The 18,323-nt window shown below is 50.9% G+C and overlaps 2 protein-coding genes across 6 annotated transcripts in view; one reads left to right on the plus strand and one right to left on the minus strand.

Moving 5' to 3' along the window:
• The window catches only part of C4H3orf14 (chromosome 4 C3orf14 homolog), a 34,287-nt gene that overhangs the window by 7,779 nt on the left and 8,185 nt on the right, over positions 1-18,323 (plus strand). The window contains exon 5 of one of the 5 annotated variants that reach the window (XM_037383094.1): positions 2,264-6,319. The exons of the other annotated variants lie outside the window; for them this stretch is intronic. Within the exon in view, the coding sequence (XP_037238991.1) occupies positions 2,264-2,407 (144 nt within the window). The 3' untranslated portion in view covers positions 2,408-6,319. Of the gene's footprint in view, positions 1-2,263; positions 6,320-18,323 lie in introns of those variants that run through there. 5 annotated transcript variants of the gene reach the window in all.
• Positions 10,396-16,495, minus strand: FEZF2 (FEZ family zinc finger 2). Its single transcript, XM_037383088.1, has 5 exons — positions 16,044-16,495; positions 14,836-15,680; positions 14,606-14,740; positions 14,378-14,510; positions 10,396-13,926 (listed from the first exon to the last, which is right to left on the minus strand). Exons 2-5 carry the CDS (start codon positions 15,622-15,624, stop codon positions 13,670-13,672), a joined length of 1,314 nt encoding a protein of 437 aa, XP_037238985.1. The 5' UTR covers positions 15,625-15,680; positions 16,044-16,495; the 3' UTR covers positions 10,396-13,669.

The raw sequence follows: 18,323 nt of genomic DNA on the forward strand, positions 1-18,323 counted from the left end.
TCAGGGTTTCTTTGTGGTTGTGTGGGACCTTATGCTACAGCAGGAACACTTGATTTTTACTTCTCAACCTGTGGACCCTAAAACATTAAAGATAAAAATTTTACCAGCAAATTATTCTGAGACCTAAGTATCATCCTGATACAATGTAACAGGTTCAGTTCCCTAGTCTCAAGAGTGTTGTATCAGTATTATGCAGTGATGAATGAATGATAAGGACAGAAACAGTCCTGTGAACAGGAATTGAAGCACAGCTCTTCCTGATGCAAACTAAACATCTTAACCGCAGGGCCACTGAGTCAAACCCCCACTTGTGCTTCTTGCACCAGTGGTTTGTGGGTTCTTCGTTGTGTGGTGGCTTAGCTTCCACAGGCATAGTCGCATGGAGTGTCCCACGCTAGTTTGTGTGCTAGGGGACTGTTAAAGGAGGGGAAATGTACAGATTTCTGTGCTGTCAGCCTGTGAAGAGAGGTGTATTGTACATTAGTTTCACACCTCCAGAGCAAGTGTTTTAATACTCAGGCTATTACTTAAATGAGAGGCATTACTTCTTGTTCTGGTTGTTGTTAAAAGTTTTTGTCTGTCATTGCATTTTGTAAATAGCCTACTCCTGTGACTGTGACAGGGTGCTCGCTGAGTATGCCCATGCAGTGATTTATTTTTTTTAAATTTTTTTAGAGATTTTTAGGCAAAGGGGTATATTTTGTGCTAGCTACCTGTACATCTTGAATGATGCTAAGAAAGATGCCAAGCTACTAATATTGAACCTATTTTGACTCTGTTCAGAAGTAGTTTTAGACTCCTTGAGGACTTCCAAGACACCCTTAGAGTTGTTTGGATCAGTTTTGGACTGCTTCATCCTCTGTCCTGTGTGAAGTGTTAAGCTGCGTGTGGCACGTAGACTGAAGTCCACACAAATCGGAGAATGCAAGGCAATTGCTTATGGCTGCAGGGATGTCTACACTCTGCAGCAGCAGTTGAATTTTACAGAGAACAGTTACTATGTGAAGGAGAAGATCCTAGTTCAGCCTTTTTTATACTTCTAGAGAAGAGTGCTATAAATAGTGGAAAAAGAAAACTTTGTTTCATGGTACAAAATTCTTGTGTGTGCTTTGTTCCAAAACACTTTTGAGCATATTTCACTCAGCCATATATGTGTCTGTATTAATATACTTTGAAAGTTATGGCTATAATGGATCCCCAGCTTGCTAAGTCGGAGTAGTTTTGTGTGACAGCACATATGCTTGTCAAAAAAGATTCTTTGAGTAAATCTGTTGAAGAAAATATTTTTGTAAATCTGCAAGAGCCATAGTTATATCTGAGTTACATGTAAGGATCAAAATGATTAGCCAGGAATCTAATACTCTGCAGGGAGATGCTCAGTTTTGTGGTACGCTCCTTCTACATTATGTATTTAAGTAAAGAAAAAAATGCTCAATACATATGTACCATAAACGTTTTCTACTACGAAATTACTTTGGATGGACTAAAGTGTTGGCTTAATATAGTTCTTTGATCACATTATTTTGTGGGAAAAAATGATATATAGCACTTAAAATTTTCTTCAAACTCCTACAAACAAAAAAGTTTTCCCTAGGATACCAACACAAAAATGATGAATGGTATGTCCATTCCACAGATAAAAATAAGTTAAATTTATTACTCAAAAGGCACAGCATAATGCAGAAGGGTTCAATAAATCCACAGTGGTTTCCCTAGACCACAGGATAACTATACAAGGAGTCTTTTTTATTATTGTTTGTGATCCAACTACTGCATCCAATTACTTCATCAGTGATTTATCATGTCTAACATTTTACTCAAATATTTTGAACTCTATTACTGCAAACTTTTCAAGGGTAACCAGTTTACTTAGCATTTTTGTTTATAAAATTAAACGATTTTTCTACACTTCCAAATTAAATTCCGTAAGTACATACTTAAATATAAAAGCTGATTTTGGAAAAGTTTATTATTACAGAAAATATTTTATTAAAGGTACTGTGAGGGTCTAAACTAATCTGTTGCTTACCACAAGAGGGCATATTCAGTCACTTCACTGTTCATGCTGCAGAATTAAATCTTTCCAGGCTGGTATTTTGTATCATACAAGAGATTTGAAATTTCATCTGTAAGTACGTTGTTCTTTTCTGAATTGCTTCACTCATAAGGCAAAATTTAATAATGTGTTCCATATCTCTATTGTTTTTCAACAGGCTGACGCAGATTTTGAAATTAAGTTTATTTTTTCTTGTATCTTTCTCAGACTCTCTATTGGGCATCCATAAAAGAATCTCTTCCCAAATGGGAACAGTTTCTTTTAGGAAGAGCAGAAGTTCCTATTGGTTTTAAGAAAATGAAAACTACAAACCAGAACATAAGCTGCCCAGAAGAAGATTTACAAAAATGAACTCTAGTTTCATTTTCGTTTGTAATTTATGGCTTTTGCAGGCAAGATCATCCAGCTCAGGCAACAGAATTACCATTAAATTGTAACTTAAATCATTTAAATGAAAATGAACTATATTGGATAATTTGCTTCCACTGTGTACATTTATTTTTATTCTGTATTGGAGAAGCAATCCTCAGAGGGGCTTTTAGGATCAAAAGTGAGAAACACTGGTGTATAGAAACCCACCAAGGCAACTGCTTTTTCAGTATGAGAAGAGTTTTAGGTTATTTTTAATCCTCTGCTTCTACATATAAGTGTGTTAAGTAGAGACAGATTCATGCATTATCTTTCTTCACTGCAGTCATCTGTGCTGTATGCCTCTTTGTGGATGAAGGAGAAGGGAGGAATTTACCATTAACAGGAAAGGCGGGTCGTTTGCATCAGGCAAAGTAGCCTTGGTTTAGCACCAGGAATCTGTAAAAACCTTGAGAGTAGTTGTAGAAGGGACACACTCAGTTTCCGCATCTTGTTTTCCCTGATCTTTGTTATTGCCACTTTCATAACTCCTACACCTCACTCAGTAACCACTGCTGCTTTTCCCAACCCCTTGCTGCCTACTTTGTTATTTCCTGTCTAATGGGTGGGTAAAGACAAGAAAAAGTAAACAAATGTCTAGGGTTTTTTGCCACTTCTAGGCTGCTCTTAATGCTGTTTGCTGTTTTCTTTCTGATGACAGTCTACAAGTGAGAACTTTTGCTTAGGCATGAAAAGTTTGAAAGGTAGCTGGCAGTGACTAAGACCCAAGTGTATATAAAAGTCAAGGAGATATTTTCATTTTCAGCCATTGAACAGCTTCTCAGCTTCCTCCTACAGAGGAGCAGTGTCAATGAGTTCTGATTGTACAGTGGGCTAACTCAGTATGAAAATTTCACTGCTCTAGTGCAGTGCTTTTTAAAGTATCAGTTCAGTGGAAGTTCCTTGCAGGAAGATCGCTTGGCCTGCAGAAATTTAATCCTTCCTAAGTAAAGGAAGCCTAGAAAAAAAAATTTTTTTTTTTAATTAAGAGCCTGGACTTGAATCAATATATTGTTAAATTTAATCTCATATGCAGCAACATACTTCCACGCTTGACCTGGAAGTAGGAGAAAAAATTTCACCTCTGCCAGTGTTTGAGTATATGAAAATGTAATGATCATGAATGTTGGTAGGCTACTAGAGAACTGATCTATGCATCTCTGTGCTACATAGAGGTATACCCTACTATTAAAAACTATTTATATCTATATGTAGCATGAAGAATCACTGGCACAATAAAATCAAAACTTCAGCGGCGATACAGAAGTGTTGTATGTTTTCAGCGGGAATATTAAGAGTTCATTTAAAACTTTTTCTGTTGAAGTGTCCATTAAACTGATAAGTTTGTACAGAAACTGCCATCTTAGAATTATCCTGTTGAGTGGGTGTTGGTGTTTGTAACAATAACGTTGTTTTCATAATATGTGATGGCAGATTAGCACGCTTCTCTGCAGTGTTGTTAACAGTTGTAATTAAGGAATAAACAGTAAAGGGTGTCAGTCCGATGACAATTTCATCTATAGTGTCACAATACAAAATGTCACAAAATATTAGAACTGTTATATAACTACAAAAATATCAAATTAGGCTTTCATCTTACAAGCAGAGAGCTTAAAAAAAACTGGCATAGAAACCATTGCAATTTTATACCTACTCAATGTTCTGTCACAAAGACAACTTGGTAATATTTTCTTCTGTAAAATCACAATGTGGTTCTCAATCTGATTTAGCGGGAATGTGTATGGATCTTACAATTGTAGAGCTCACATTTAAAAAGCAAATAATTGGAACCAGTTGAGCAGACAAGAAGGGAAAAGCTATTACACATGATGCCCAGAATGAAGGGATGGGCGAGCAGTTAGTTGCTAACAAAGACTAGGATTCATCCTGGTCTTTGCATCCAAAGGGAAATCACTTAAACTAAAATCTGGGCCCCTAAGTACTTTATAGGTGCGAATAATCTGGGTCTTTATCTCTTTCGACTCCGCCTAAACACTGGGACACAATGCAGATGCTCACTATCTCCTTGTGCCTTTTGATTTCCCGTGGAAGGGAAGCTGAGTGTGTGGATGGACTGTGAGGGCATGGCAGCTGGATGGGTGAGGATTTTGTAGCGTGCTGTGAAAGGCACCTGCAGGCAGTGTTAGTGTAGTTTCTGTGCTGCAGTTAACTGCTCAGATAGTGTTTCTGTTTATTTTGTTGTTACTATTGGGCAAAGAGATTAAGATTTAAATGAAATTATCTTCTTTTCAAAGAAGAAAATTAGGGTGGGTGGGTTTTTTTCCTGCAGCATAGCTTTAGAAGCAGTGGGACAACTGGTGCATGGAAAACTGTATAGGAGCATGTCCAGAAAAGGAAAAAATGAAGCGAAACATTTAAAGCAGGAATCAGTGTAGGTGACTGCTTTCAGAGACAAGGGCCTTCATGTCGAGGGGCCTGTGGTCTGATTATAAATAAACGCAATTGCTTATGACTGTGAAATAACGCAACGGTAGGGGCAGGGGGGCATGCAGCAGGGCCCCTGAGGTGCAGGAGCGGATGTTCCCTGATCTGGCACACAACCTTGTGGCAAGCAGTGGCAGGGAACAATTATATGGGATGTCCATGATGCTTACATTTGTTGAGTGCAGTTTCATTTACTATGTCTGAGCTGGCTTGCCACTTGCTTTTCTATAGGTACAAATTTAACTAACAAACGTGAGTTAAACTTAATTGTGTCAAAAAAAAAAAAAAGGCCCCAAAACTGATTGAAACTGATTGATACCAATATGGTTTAATATCGGCTTTAAATGAGATCTTAAATGGGTATTCTTCACCATGTCAAGGCTGTTACTTGAAACATATCTGTTCTGTGTAGTTATACCCCATCTTATCCCATGCTTTTATATATTAAAATATAAAATACATATTATATATTATGTATCTGTCTCTTATTAAATTTCCTACCTATTTTGGGTAAACGTGTTTTTCCCTCAGAACATAACCTATTACTCTGCTTTCTTGACTTGCTGCTTGCACTTTTCCATTAAAAATATATGTATACATAAGCTGCAATGGCCCTAAGAGCCTGTTGTGCTTTTCTGGTGGGTGGGGGAAAGCAACTGAGAGAAGACCAGTAAAGAAAACCAAAGGTTTTGCCTGTTTGTAAATTGATCTTTGAGTATCTTAGAAGAAGAAATAATTAATCATCCCTTTTTAGGTTTATGCACAGATGAGTAACCACAATACAGCCCGTTCACCCATCTTGTCACCTCTACCATCACATTCCTGAGTTTTTTACTTTCTCAGTTATTCTGGTTGTGGGGGCAGTAGCAGAAGGCATGTTAGTTTTCCCTAGGATAAGAAATTTCTTACTTTGCAGAATCTTTCTCAAGCCCATTAATTTCATTTGAGAGTACATATGAAATAGTAAGAAGGTTTAGATGCATTTTAATACTTACTATGGTATCCTCTTGACTGCATTTATTCAGGGTCACGTTTTCATGGAAGTTGGGAGCTGGATTTTAAGCTGAGTTTATAGTTCTTCGTTTCTGTCTTTTTCACTCATATAGAGCAGGTCAGGCTGTAGACGCTCAGCCTTGTTGGTACTGAAAAATAAGAAAACCAAATTTGAAATGGAATGAACTTTTAGAGGTTACATCTGAAAGAAAACATTATTTACTCCATAATGGTAATTTTCATAATATTTTAATATTTGTGTTTGGATACAACTTGACCTTAAATATCACCCCAAATGCAAGCTGTTTTAACATATTTGTAATGCTAAAGTCTTCATTACTGTAATATTCTGTTTGCTCAAGGATTATAATCCATGGATATACAGTGGTACAGTTGAAATAAAGCTTTGATCCCATAGTCACTGCCTCGTGGATTTCAGTGTTACATTGCACGTACAAGTTGGATGTAAATTCGTGCCTGCTGTAGCAGAGCAGTGAATAGGCCAGTGATAAATACTTTGCTTAGGTACAGTGTTCATTTTCTTCTGACACTGTTCTGCAATATTAATCTGCTGGGTGAAGATCAGAATCTCCGTAGTTTTACTGCTGAAAGATCCAAATGTAATGAATCCCAGATCGATTATTTGTACTCTTCCTATTGTTTCACAGTAACTGTGAGCTAAATTACTTCAGATGTGTGATTACTAGCAAGGTATGGATATACTTCAACTTGTAAAGGGAACAGGTGAGGGGAAAAAAACCCGGGTCTTTAGTGCATCCTCCTGCTCTTTGTCTTTGCCTTAAACAGGGTGATTTAATTTGGGAATTTGCTACTCCTTTTAAACACAGCTGATACAGCTCTTCAAAATGCACTAAATTGTACCCGCTGTGTATATACTCTTCCAGTTCTTTTTCATTTGAGTTACTTCGTTCCTTACGTCTGTTTTTAATGCATACAGACAGGAAGTATGCTCCCTTCTTTCTATAAGTTTTATCAGAGTGATGATGATCTTAGAAATAAACGTGTGGTGTTCTTTCTCCTTACTCTTTATCGTGTCACCTACCAGAAAGCCCTAATAGGCAACAAAGTAGTGTGAGACGGTATTTACATCACACTTTTGAAACAGATTCAAGCAGAGCCAGCTGCTGTAAGATTATTTTACAAATATATTGCAAATTAATAAAAGGAAAATTGTGCCGTCCTTTAAGTAAATTACAGTCTCCTTGACTAATTACATAGCTCGAAGCCACAGTAAATTAGTACCTGCTTCACAGCGGTGTTGGGAAATGTAATTTTGGTTTCCAGACTTGCATTTCTTTACCCATTTCGTTTGTGTGTGTTCCCAATAGCTTCATTCACGGTGCTCTAACTGTTGCTCAATAAAAGCTTCCGGGGGATAATTTGCTGAAGTGAACCACATGCCTGCAGCTTTGTTAAGCGCGATCTAACCTCCGCGTTTCCCCGGCGGCTGGCCGCGCTCCCCGCCGCCCCGGGGCTCTGCCGAGGGGCACGGCTGCTCCGAGCTGGGGAGAGCCGCAGCACCGCGGCTGGGAGAAAGGAACGGGGCGAGATGGGGGGGAGAAAGGAAAATATTTCTCTGTCGTTTGGCCGTGAGCGATGAGAACGCTCCGGCCGCGGGGGGCTGCGTGGGCGGCCAGGGGCGCTGGGGGGTGGACGGGAAGCACCTCGGGTACCTCCTCTCTCGCTTAACGGCGTCGGGATTCCCAGCGAAGCTCTGGGCAGCGGGTTTGATTCCTTGGAAACGTTCGTAATAATAACCGTAACGGTAGAAAACGAATCCGTAAATCCACGGGGGAAAGGTTTGGCTGTGTGAACGAAACTGTCGCATCCCCCCGTCGTCTGGGACCGGTGTTTAGCGTGAGCTTAAACAACTGCAGCCACTTTGCACTGTTTCTCGGACGTTTCTTTTTATTAAGTTCCCGGGTACACTTGGCTTTTTCCTCTAGAATCAGCTTTCTTTTGCTGGATTCATTCAGTGATGCGGTAATCCAACGTTGGTAATATCTCAATTCATTAACATAATGAATCAGAAGGAAGAGGCTGGTTATAAATCAGAAAGCTTCTATTTATGTGAAATATCTTGGCAACTGGCAGCAGTGAGGAAGACAGTAAAAGGAGTATCAGACAGTTCACGGGACTTTGGGAACGCGGTCGCGGGAGGTGTGGGGTGCTCCCTGCGCCATTTAAACGCCTGAGCTCTCCAAAGGACAGCCGTGCCCAGTGCACCGAGGCGGCGGCGCTGGGCTAGTATTTGCCTCCTGTGGCCTCGGTCCTGCCGGTGCCCCGCTGCGTTTGGGCGAGGGGTTTGCGGCGGGCCGGGACCGGGGCTCGGGCTCCGTACCGCCTGCGGGCTGCGCCGGCGCGGGGCTGCCCCGCAGGGCTCTGCCGGGAGAGGCAAAGCCACGGTGCCCGGTCCCTGCCCCAGCGGCTGGAAGTACTCCTGCCCCCGGGCCAGATCGCTTTTCAAGTTACTCGTCAGCTTGCGTCTTCTGCAAACGCAAAGGTGTAAATATTTGTAGGAAAAAGCAAGTTCGGCGTTGTTTCAGGCTTACAGACTCCGAGCTCTGGGAGTAGACCCTTTTTCTGGGCTCCGTGTCTGACATCATTTTGTCCCCATCCCCACTGGTGACAGCAAGACGTTTCTGTGACTAAACACACTCTTACCAGAATCACTTTAAAGCAGTTTTTTTAAGATTTTAAGAGCACTGGTAACTTAAAGCACCCGCACTGAAAGTCTGTTGGTGCTCCCTCAGCCAAGGAGCAGGCAGGAGTCGCAGCTCCCGATGCCTGGGGCTCCCAGCCCCGAGCCCTACAGCCTCAGCATCTGGTGAGGAAAAGTGGCCCACCGTAAACCAGAGAGCAGGGAAGTCCAAATACAGCTGTTGTGGTTTTGTTTTGTTTTTTTTAATTCAGGGCACGTGTTGCCTGTCATTCAATCAATTAAGCAATTGCAAGAGATAAATGAGATAAATACCAACAACACAAGCCTGAGGCTTTAGCCCAGGCAGGTAAAAGTAGGCCAACAGTGGGGTTAAAATGTGGGGAAGGGTTGCCTGGAGAGTCAGGGAGGGGATGTTAGTAAGTGAGCTTTTTCTGCTCTTGATGTGCTTCTCTCATGGACCCAGGGTGATGGCGTGGGCGCAGGCCGGCACAACGTGGTGCCTGCGGGAGGGCAGGGCCTGCAGCGCTGGGCTGGGGGGCTGGTGGCTCGGGAGGAGGTGGGGAGGGTGGCAGCAAGATGGGGGATACAAGACAGCGGAAATGGTTTGGGCCCAAGCTGGCCATGGCGTGAGGCCTGCCCACAGGAGCCCTCGGGACAGGAACGTGGGGTAAGCAGCCCTTCAGCAGCCCCCCTCCCAGCCCATCCCCGCAGCATGCCACCCGCTGCCTGCCCAGTGCCAGGGCCTACCTGTCCCCTTGCTGTCCTGTCTGCATGTGGCTGTTCCTGGGGACAAACATGTCTGGGATCTAGTGACCTTCGCCGTGCCTGCTGCCGGTGCTGGCCGAAGGGCGATGCCCATGCCGGGACCCGCCATGCCACCTTCCCCTCGGCTGCGGGGGCAACTGCCTCCAGCCCCGTCCTCTCTCCGTGGAGCTCGGGCAGCAGCGCAGCCCCTCTGGCTCTCCGGCGGGTATCCGGGGTCCAGATCTGAAGGGGTAGAGGGGCCTGAGGAGAGAGGTGGGGAGGCGTTAGGGAGTGGGCACGGGCCGTGCCGTCGGGGCTGGGGAAGGGCCGCAGGGCTGGGCGGTGAGAAGGGCGAGAGCCCGAAGGACAGCGATGCCCTCAGCCCGACCGTGGGAGGTGGTGGGGCCCGCGGAGCCCCTCCGTGGGGGGGACCCTCGTGGGTGACACGCGGGGGCGGGCTAGCATGCTCGAGGCCCAGCGGGCTCGCTTAAAACCGATGCAAACGGTTCCGTGAAGGGGCTTAAAGCGGGAGAAGGACAAGTCCTGCGGGCACCTGGGCGTCCGCGGGGACCAGGCGGTTTGGGAAAGGCATGTGTCAATTTAGCCGTAGTGTTGACTTAAGCGAAAGCGCTAAGCCATTCCTAAACCTAAGTCAATACAGACTTAAGCCAAAATTGTTATTAACGAGCTCTAATCTGATTTAAGAGCCTGCGAGCGAGCCGTGTCTACACGAGGGGAGAGGAGGCACGTTGCCTTGCGCTGCGCGGTGCCCGGGGGGGCCGCAGCGGGAGGGGCCGGGTGAATGCCACCCCGGGGAGGTGGGGGGTTGGGCTGACCGGTCACCCCCCCTGCGGAATAACGTCTTAAAACTGTACCCAGCTCGGCTGGCCTGGGGTCCCCTTTCCCGGGAGGGGGGTGTGGGGTGAGGCCAGGCTGTGCAAACGCCTCCGTGCCGGGGGGGCTGCAGCGGGGCTGCCCTGCCCGGGGAGGTGGTGCCGCTGTCCGGCAGCCCCGCTCGCTCGGGGGAGGGACATGCTAGTGCGTTGTTGGGGGGGGGTGGTGTTGGTTTTTTTTTTTTTTCTCCCGTCCCAATGGGGCAGTTGAGCCCTCCACTCCACCCCCCAGTGGGGGCCTTTCTTTTCTTCCCCACCAGCTTTGAGCAGCCCTGTTTCAGATTGGCCTTTTTATGTTTGATATAAAGAATAGTTGTTGGCCAATTCCATCTTTTCATCGCTGCTCTCCAGGCCCGGGTCCAAGCGGCTTGTCAGATGCTCATTAACTCCCCCTTTGGCTCTTTCCAGTGTGTCTCCTAAGCTCATTGTGCCAAGAACTAGCGCTTCTTTCTCTTTACACGGCTCCCTTTCTCTGCTCCATCAGGGAGACAAATTACTTTCCAAAAGGGATCGCCAGGGATGGTTTAATGAGAATTTCTCTAGGGCTGGCCGTGGAAATCAATGTAGTTAACATTCGGTGCACTTAATTGGACTTTTCTCTTCTGCCTCCTTCAAAAAAACTCTGAAGCTATCCTGTTAATCTCTCATTTGTAATCAATTGTGTTGACTAAACAAAAGTCTAGGTCGTCCTTTCTTCCTGTCCCAGACAATCCTTTGTTGCCTCTAAATGCCTCATTCTTGAGTGCTCCTGGTCGTGTAGATGGGTCCGATTTTTGACAGTTCATTATTGCGCTTTTGTCCATTTAATCTCCCTCGCTGTGTTTTGCATGTGCATGCCTTAATGAGCTCCGTTGGCAATTAACATGTTTCTAGCAGCAAACTGGTTGCTCAGACGTTTGGAGAGCGGAGTGCAGGGAAAAGGGCAACGCAGCTGCCTTTAGGTTGTTCGCTTCCCGGTGCCCGGCGGGACGCACCTGGGTGCCGCCCGGTCCCGGGTTGGGCCGGGCCGAGCCGAGGGGGGAAGCCCGCGGCGCTGGCACGTCGTTCCCTGCGCGGAGGCACCTCGAACCCTCCCCCCGAGGCACCGGCACCGCTCAATCTGTTGTGTGCGCGGCTGCGGCGCCGGGAGAGGGGTTTTTGTGCGGTTTTTGTGTTATTATTGAGGCTTGCTGGCAAGAGTGCCGAAGTGTGAGCAGTCGTGGACAGCAGAAACATCTTGTGAGGGAGAAGATAATTGGAGTCTCTGGCGTGTGTGTGTCTGACAGAGCCGCCCCTCCCCCGCGATCTGCGGCTTGTGTGTGCCGGGATCCGGGTGAGATCCGGGGGGGGCCGGGGCCGGCCGGTGGCGAGCGCGCCCGAGGTCGGGGGGAAGACGGAGCGGCGAGGGGTGACCGAGCCCACCCCGCGGCGGCCCTTCGGGGTGCCCCGAGGATGCCCTTAGCCGTGGCGAGGATGCCGCTCCCCCTCTCACGGAGGGCTCTGTAAACAACGGTCGCTTTTTATTTAAAAAAATCGCGAAAATAACGTGCTGCCTCAGTTCCCTTCCTGGGAGCAGGTTTCGCGCTGCTCTCGCCCATCAGGAGGGCTGGGGAAGCAGCCTGCGCGCTGTCTGCGGGCCCGCAGCCGCGCCTGGCTCCCGCTGTCGGCACCCGGCTGGCAGCCCAGACCTCTTCCCGGCGCCCGAGGTGCGGAGGCAGCGCCGCTTCCCCCGGACCTGGCAGCGGGAGCGGCTCCACAGCCGCTCCCCGGGCTGCACCCGCCCCGCCACCGCGCTGGACACGCCGCTCGCCTCCGCGCCCCGCTCCGCGCCTCCGGGACCTCGTTCTGCCCTGGCCTCCCCCCGCACACTGTCCTCACGGGGAGCGAGGTCCCTTCCCCCTGTCCCCGGCCCGTGGGCTGTCCCGCCCCGTCTGGCGCGGCGGCGGGAGAGCCGGGCTCGGCGGGCGGTTTGCAGCCGCGACCCGCCTGCAAGGGGCTGAGCTACAGCCCCTTCGCTTGGGGGACGGGTGTCCTGTGCCCCCCCCAAGGTTTCCGACAGCGGTAACTTAACGGCGACGGGGGTTGCATTTTTTTTTTTTTTTTAAGATTTCCTTTTTTACCTGTAAGTCTCCCAAAATCTTTTAACAAATCCTGGCACTTCTTCCCCGTTGCCAGGATCACTGGGTAGCCTTTCCCGCTCCTCACCTGACCCAACCCGTCAAAACGCTACTTCTGGCACTTAAAAATGCAAACCCCGAAAAACTCTGAAATCGCCCCCCCGTCCCTCCAGCCGGAGCGCGGGGCCTGTCAGCTCCCCCCCCCCCAGCCCCCTCCTCGGGGAGCGCGGAGCATCGCAGCCGAATAATGAATCCAGAAAGCCGGAGCGAGGGGTCGCCTCCTGTTCCTGCGGTCGGCGGCGAGCTGTGCTCGTCCTCGCCTCCCACCATTTAACCACTCAATTAAGCGGAGAAAGGTGAACTCCCCATCACGCCGTCCCCAGGCATTTCGGTGCCTCGCTCGTTCCCCTCTTCATTGCAAGCCCGGCCCGAGCAGCACGCACACGCCCGGCCGGCTCAATCTCTTTTCTCCGCTAGAATAATATTGTTCCTAACGACGTGGCCGGAATAGACACTTGCATATTAAAGGTGAAGGAGGGGGGCAGGTGAGAAGGGAATATTTAGTGTAATCCAAGTGCTTGATTATCCATATTCTGATCAAAAAGAATTTCTGAGGCCTGCTGGGAGTGATTAGATTAATGTAATGCGGTTTGAAGGGTCTGTGTTTTCTCTCTTAATTTGGGTCATTACTCGGAAAGCAAGCGTGAGATCACTTTATCTGCATGCAGGGAAAGATAGTCATTCAGGAGCGGCTTAAAGACGCCGGAATGAACCAGCCCCGGAAAGCGGCGCTGGGAAACTCGGAGCCGCCGGCCGGGGTCCCGCACCGGGGTTGCCCCCTTCCCCGGGGTGCAGCCGCCCTCCGGAGCCGCCCGGTCCCCTCCCGCCCGCCTTTCGCTTCCTCCGGGGCCCGCGGCGGGGCCCGGCTCCCGGAGCTGCCGCCGGCCGCGTTTACATGGGGGATAGCGCCGTTCAGCCCGGTCCCCGCCTGGGCCGGGGCTGAGGTGGGAAATGAGACACCTGCGAAGGGCCGGTTTATTGTCCCATGATAGAGATATATATATATTCCTCACTTATTCGAGCGTACATTTAAAATGGAGATTTACAGACACGTATAAAGAGCGCTGTCCTGGCGGGGGGCGGCGGGGGGCGGCCAGCCCGGCCCCTCCCGGCCCGCTCCGGCGGCGCAACGCGCCGTTAAATAAGATTCCTCTTATATACAACTGCGGCTCGGGATGGCTTGCTACCGGCGGCTGAGCTCGCTGGGGAAGAGACAGAGAAGCAAAGGCTGGTTTGGATAAATAGTGCTGGCCTGGTGGAGCAGGTCCGAGTGGGGCGGCGCGCCGGGCCCTTAGCTCTGTCCGCTGCGCCCAGGGTCCCGCGGCGGAGGAGCGCTGGAGACGCTGTCGTGCAACTTTCGGACGTGCTTCTTTAAATCAAAGTTTCTGCAAAATCCTTTCCCGCAAGTGACGCACGTAAAGGGCTTCTTGTCGTTGTGGGTGTGCATGTGGAAAGTCAAGTTATAGATCTGGTGGAAGGCTTTGTTGCAAATGGTGCACTTGTACTGCTTCTCTCCACTGTGGGTCAGCTTGTGGTTCTTGTAGTTGCCTGCGAGAGAGGAACAAGGCGGAGAAGGGGGTTACCCGAGGGAGCCCGGGCCGCACGGCGCACAGGTAAGGCAGGGCAGGACGGGGTGGGGGGCATTAGGAAGTGTCTCCCCCCTGCACCCCCGTCCCACTTGTCAAACTCGGTCCGCGTCACCGCGGAGCAGCGCGCAACTGGCACGGCACAAATGAGAGGCAGGGTCAGCCCGCTGACCCGCGGCAAATGGAGGGCTCTGGATTAGGACCAAGGCCCGGCACCTCTCATTTAAAAAGCATTTAGGGAGAACCGTCAGCAGCGCCCGGCGATGCGGCCCGGCCTAGGGGGAAAGTAATTGGGAACGGCGGCGGCTCTGCCTGCACCCCTCGCTTCCCCCAGCCGGGCAGGGCTCACCACCGTTAATCCCCGCTAATGATGGGCCCGGGCCCCGCGGGGGCCCCGGCGCGGCCCAGCTCACCTTTCTGGTGGAAGCCCTTGCCGCAGAACTCGCAGACGAAAGGCTTGTAGCCGGCATGGATGCGGATGTGGGTGTTGAGCGTGGAGCTCCTGTTGAACGCCTTCCCGCACTGGTTGCACTTGTGGGGTTTCTCCTGCACCGGGGGGCGAGAGGCCCGTCAGGGGCGGCTGCGGGGAGAGCGGGGAGGGGGGGCCGCCGCCTCCCGCACCCCGGCTGCCCCCCACCTACCTGGGTGTGGATGATTTTGTGCCGGCACAGGGTGCTGGCCTGGCGGAAGCCCTTCCCGCAGACCTTGCACACGAACGGCCTGGCCCCCGTGTGCACCGGCATGTGGCGGGTGAGGTTGTAGTGCGCGTTGAACACCTGCGGGGAAGCGCCGGGAAGGCGAGGTCAAGCACGGCACGGCCGCCCCCGGTCCCGTCGGTGGCCCCCGTCCCCCATGCCGGCGCCCCCCTTACCTTGCCGCAGACCTCGCAGGTAAAGTTTTTGGGCTTGCCCTCCGCCGCCCCGCCGCCGCCGCCCCCCAGCTTGGCGTGGCCCTTGGGGGGGCCGCCGCGCTCCGCCGCCGCCGCCTCCTTCATCACCTGGTCCAGGTGGCCCGGCAGCCGCTCCTTGTGGGCGAAGGGCGGCGGCGGCGGCAGCTTCTCGGCCGCCAGCCCCGCCAGCTTGGCGTTCTCCAGCAGGAAAAGCTTCTGGTGGGCCGAGAGCCCCCCCGGCGGCGGGGCGCCCAGCAGGCCGGCGGGGAAGAGCTGTCCGTGAAGGATGTCGGCCGGGTGGTACGCGGCGTCCAGGTAGTTGAAGTAGTAGAGGGAGCGGGGGGCGGCCGGCACGGCGCCCGCTTGGTGGATGACCTGCGGCTTGATGAGCCGGCCGCTGGGCTGGCCCAGGGCGAGCTCTGCCTTGCAGCAGACGCCGCAGTTGGCTTTGCAGAGCCCCGCGCCGCCCCGCAGGCTGCTCTTCCACAGCTCCGAGTAGTTGAGGAGAGTCTTGGAGGGCACCTCGTAGCCCAGTGGCGGGATGGGGATCACGCAGGGTAGGGGCGAGCACAGGCTCAGCGGCTTCTTGCCCGGCTCCGGCTCCGGCGCGCCGTGCCTCTGCTCGAAGGCTGGCTTGGGCTCCGACGTCTTGGCCATGATCCGCTCGATGGAGAAGGCCAGGGTCTTGGAGGGGTTAGCGGCGGCGGCCCTGCCGTCGTGCCGGGGGCAGGAGGAAGGCATGACCGTCTCCAGCGACCCGGGGCTCGCCATGGCGCTCCGCCGTGCGGGAACTTGGTGTGAGCAGCCACTCGCTCCCACTCTCGGCTCTGCATTCCAGAAAAGCCAGGACACAAATCAATTTAATAAGCACCTTGTTCTCCCTCCACCCCCCCACCAACACCCCCCCCCCCCGGCACCCCCTCCTTATTTACATTCAAATGAACATATCCAAGAACAATGGCACGTAGGGTACCAGATTACTGCTCATTAAGCGGAACACGCTAAAGTAACAAGCAAGCTAGACCTTGTTAGTATTTAGGGGGGGGAAAAGAGAAGAAAAAAAAAAGAAAAGAAAAACCTCCCCCAGTCCAATGCCACCCAGCCCCACCGATGGCCGCGGTCCGGGAAATGCGGGGGCAGGGGTGGGGGGCACGGCGAGGGGTGGCGGGGCTCGCCTTGGGACCACTTACCTTTGCCCAGCGCCGGCGAGACTCATCCAAGCAGCGCAGTGTGGCCACAGTCACATTTTGATAGCAAACATCTTCCTGAGCGTCAGATCACGGTCTCGTACATTTAAAGCTGACATCATATGAAGTCACTTCGAGCAGAATGACATGGGGATGCCACCATGGATCTTCCCCGAGCCGAGGCGCTGGGCTGGAGCGCGGTGGGTTGGGGCAGAGAGAGGAAGAGGAGCCCCCCCTCTCCACGCACAATTTCCTTCCAGTTTAAGACGCACAAATCGCTCGTGTGCGAGCTGGGTTTTTTCCTCTCTCTCTCCCTTCTTAAAAAGCAACTTGCAAAGCAGAGGAATCGTTTTGCATGTGGCAAATTAGAAGGCAAGTGCGATTCACAAGTTGGGTGGAAAAGAGTGCTCCAGTTCTTGCTGGGGTTAGAAGAGCCACTCCGAGTGAGCGTGAGGATTTTTTTTTCCTTCTTCTTTCTTTTTTTTTTTTTTTTAAGAAGGGGGAGAATGAATTTTTATTTTTTTTCCTAAAGCAACTACCACGCAACCATGCTCGAGTTATTTTGGCAACCCATCTGCAATCAGCTCCGTTGCAACCGAGCTGGAAGATAATTAATAAATTGTCACTTATCTGCGAGCCTCCCCAGCATGTATAAATTAATAGCCAACCCATTAATTAGGACAGTGTATTAATGTTAATTAAACTAAGTTTAATTCCACCCCTCTCCCCTCTCAGGGTAGCTGGTGATTAGCCTTAAATAAACGCGGAGGGAGTCGAGTCCAGGACTGGGTTTTCGCTTTTTTTTTTTTTTTTTAATAAAAATAGAAAAAAAGGATCCGTGCGCTGCAAACGGGAGTTTTGCAAATTGTCATCCCCGAAAGGTGGCCGCTACCCCGGGGGGGGCAGCCGGGTGGCTCTCCCTTCCCCTTCTATCCCCTTCTAGCCCTGCTTGTGCCCCCCCCGCCCCCCCCCCCCAAAAAAAAAAAAAGGCGACGCTACATTGTAGCGCCTGGGTGCAGGAGTTTCTTCCCTTCCTCTCTCTAATTGAAATGATTTGATGCGGGAGGGGAGGATTTGCAGAAACCTCAGATGCGAAGACGCGGTAATTGAGAGCCCCGTGCCCACCTGTTTTGGGGGGCCCGGCTGCGGCGGCAGCACCTCCCCTGGCCCTGATTAGCCGCCCCAGCCCTCGCTATTCAGCCGAACCAATTTTCCCCCAGCGATTCAGGGCGCTCAATTCTCTTTCACTTGTAGCCACTATAGCGCTGCGTGGAACCTGGTTTTGTGTGTTTCTAATATAAAGGGGAGGATTATCCGGAGGGGGGGGGGGGAGTAGCAAAGGGTTTAGATTGAGCCTGGCCAGAGGTAAAGCAAGTAATGAAAAGGCCCATATATATATATATATATATAATATTTTTTTTTTTCCGCCTCCCTAGCACGCCTAAGAAAGTTTGGAGGAATTCGGGGGTTTTGTGCAGCGCTGACAAAGCCGCGCCTCCTCTCCCCGCCGGGGCAGCTCGCTGGCGACTGTTTGCAGACAGGCTTTTTCACCTGCGAACCACAACACGCTCCAGAAAAAAACTTTGAAAGCGGCGGCCGCGCCGGGCTCCCGCCGGGTGAAGGAGATCGCCCTGCCCCGGGGGGACACCCCGCATGGGTGTGTGTGTGTGGGGGCATCTCCACCTGGTGGAGCATCAGGTGTTGGCGGCCCCTAGCCCTGCCCGCTCCATCCTCCCCGCCTAGGGCTGATGGGTCAGCGTGCGAGGGAGGGGGGAAACCGTCCCGGTTTTGGGGGGACAGGGTGGGACGAAGCCGCGGGGAGCCGGGTGCACCGGCACCGGGCTGCGGGGGAGCCCGGCCGAGCCCCGGGGAGCCGGGCAGCGGGCAGGCGGCGGCTGGGCTCCGCGCTCCCGGGGCTCGCCGGCTTTAGCAAAGTATTTAATTAGCCTCCACAAACTTCTTTTCCTCGCCTGCAGATTATACTGAGTGGAGGGTTGGGAACTATTTTACACCTTGCCACTCACATGTTAATTAATCTCTATCTAACCCTAATTGCAGTTTATTCAAGCACCGCTCAACAGCTCACCCACACAATAAACACTGGGGCTGCTTTTATCCATATTACTCCCCGCTCACACGTTGAGTAATTAACTCCAGTACCAACTAATAGTGCAAACAAATATTTTCTGTAAACGAGATGATTTCGGGCGGGATAAAAGAGGGCTGCGGAGCCGGGGCCGGTAGCTCGCTGCCAGCTTCCCCGCGCAGCCCTCGTCCTCGCCG

Source organism: Falco rusticolus, chromosome 4 (assembly GCF_015220075.1).
Source record: "Falco rusticolus isolate bFalRus1 chromosome 4, bFalRus1.pri, whole genome shotgun sequence".
Taxonomy (NCBI): Eukaryota; Metazoa; Chordata; class Aves; order Falconiformes; family Falconidae; genus Falco; species Falco rusticolus.

Excerpts from the sequence above, each read along its gene's own strand:
- FEZF2 (XM_037383088.1), bottom strand. The coding sequence starts at position 15,624 with ATGGCGAGCCCCGGGTCGCTGGAGACGGTCATGCCTTCCTCCTGCCCC. Across the intron at positions 14,511-14,605 it reads ACAAAATCATCCACACCCAG|GAGAAACCCCACAAGTGCAA; the intron begins GTAGGTGGGGGG and ends CCCCCGGTGCAG. Across the intron at positions 13,927-14,377 it reads CAAGGGCTTCCACCAGAAAG|GCAACTACAAGAACCACAAG; the intron begins GTGAGCTGGGCC and ends CCTCTCTCGCAG.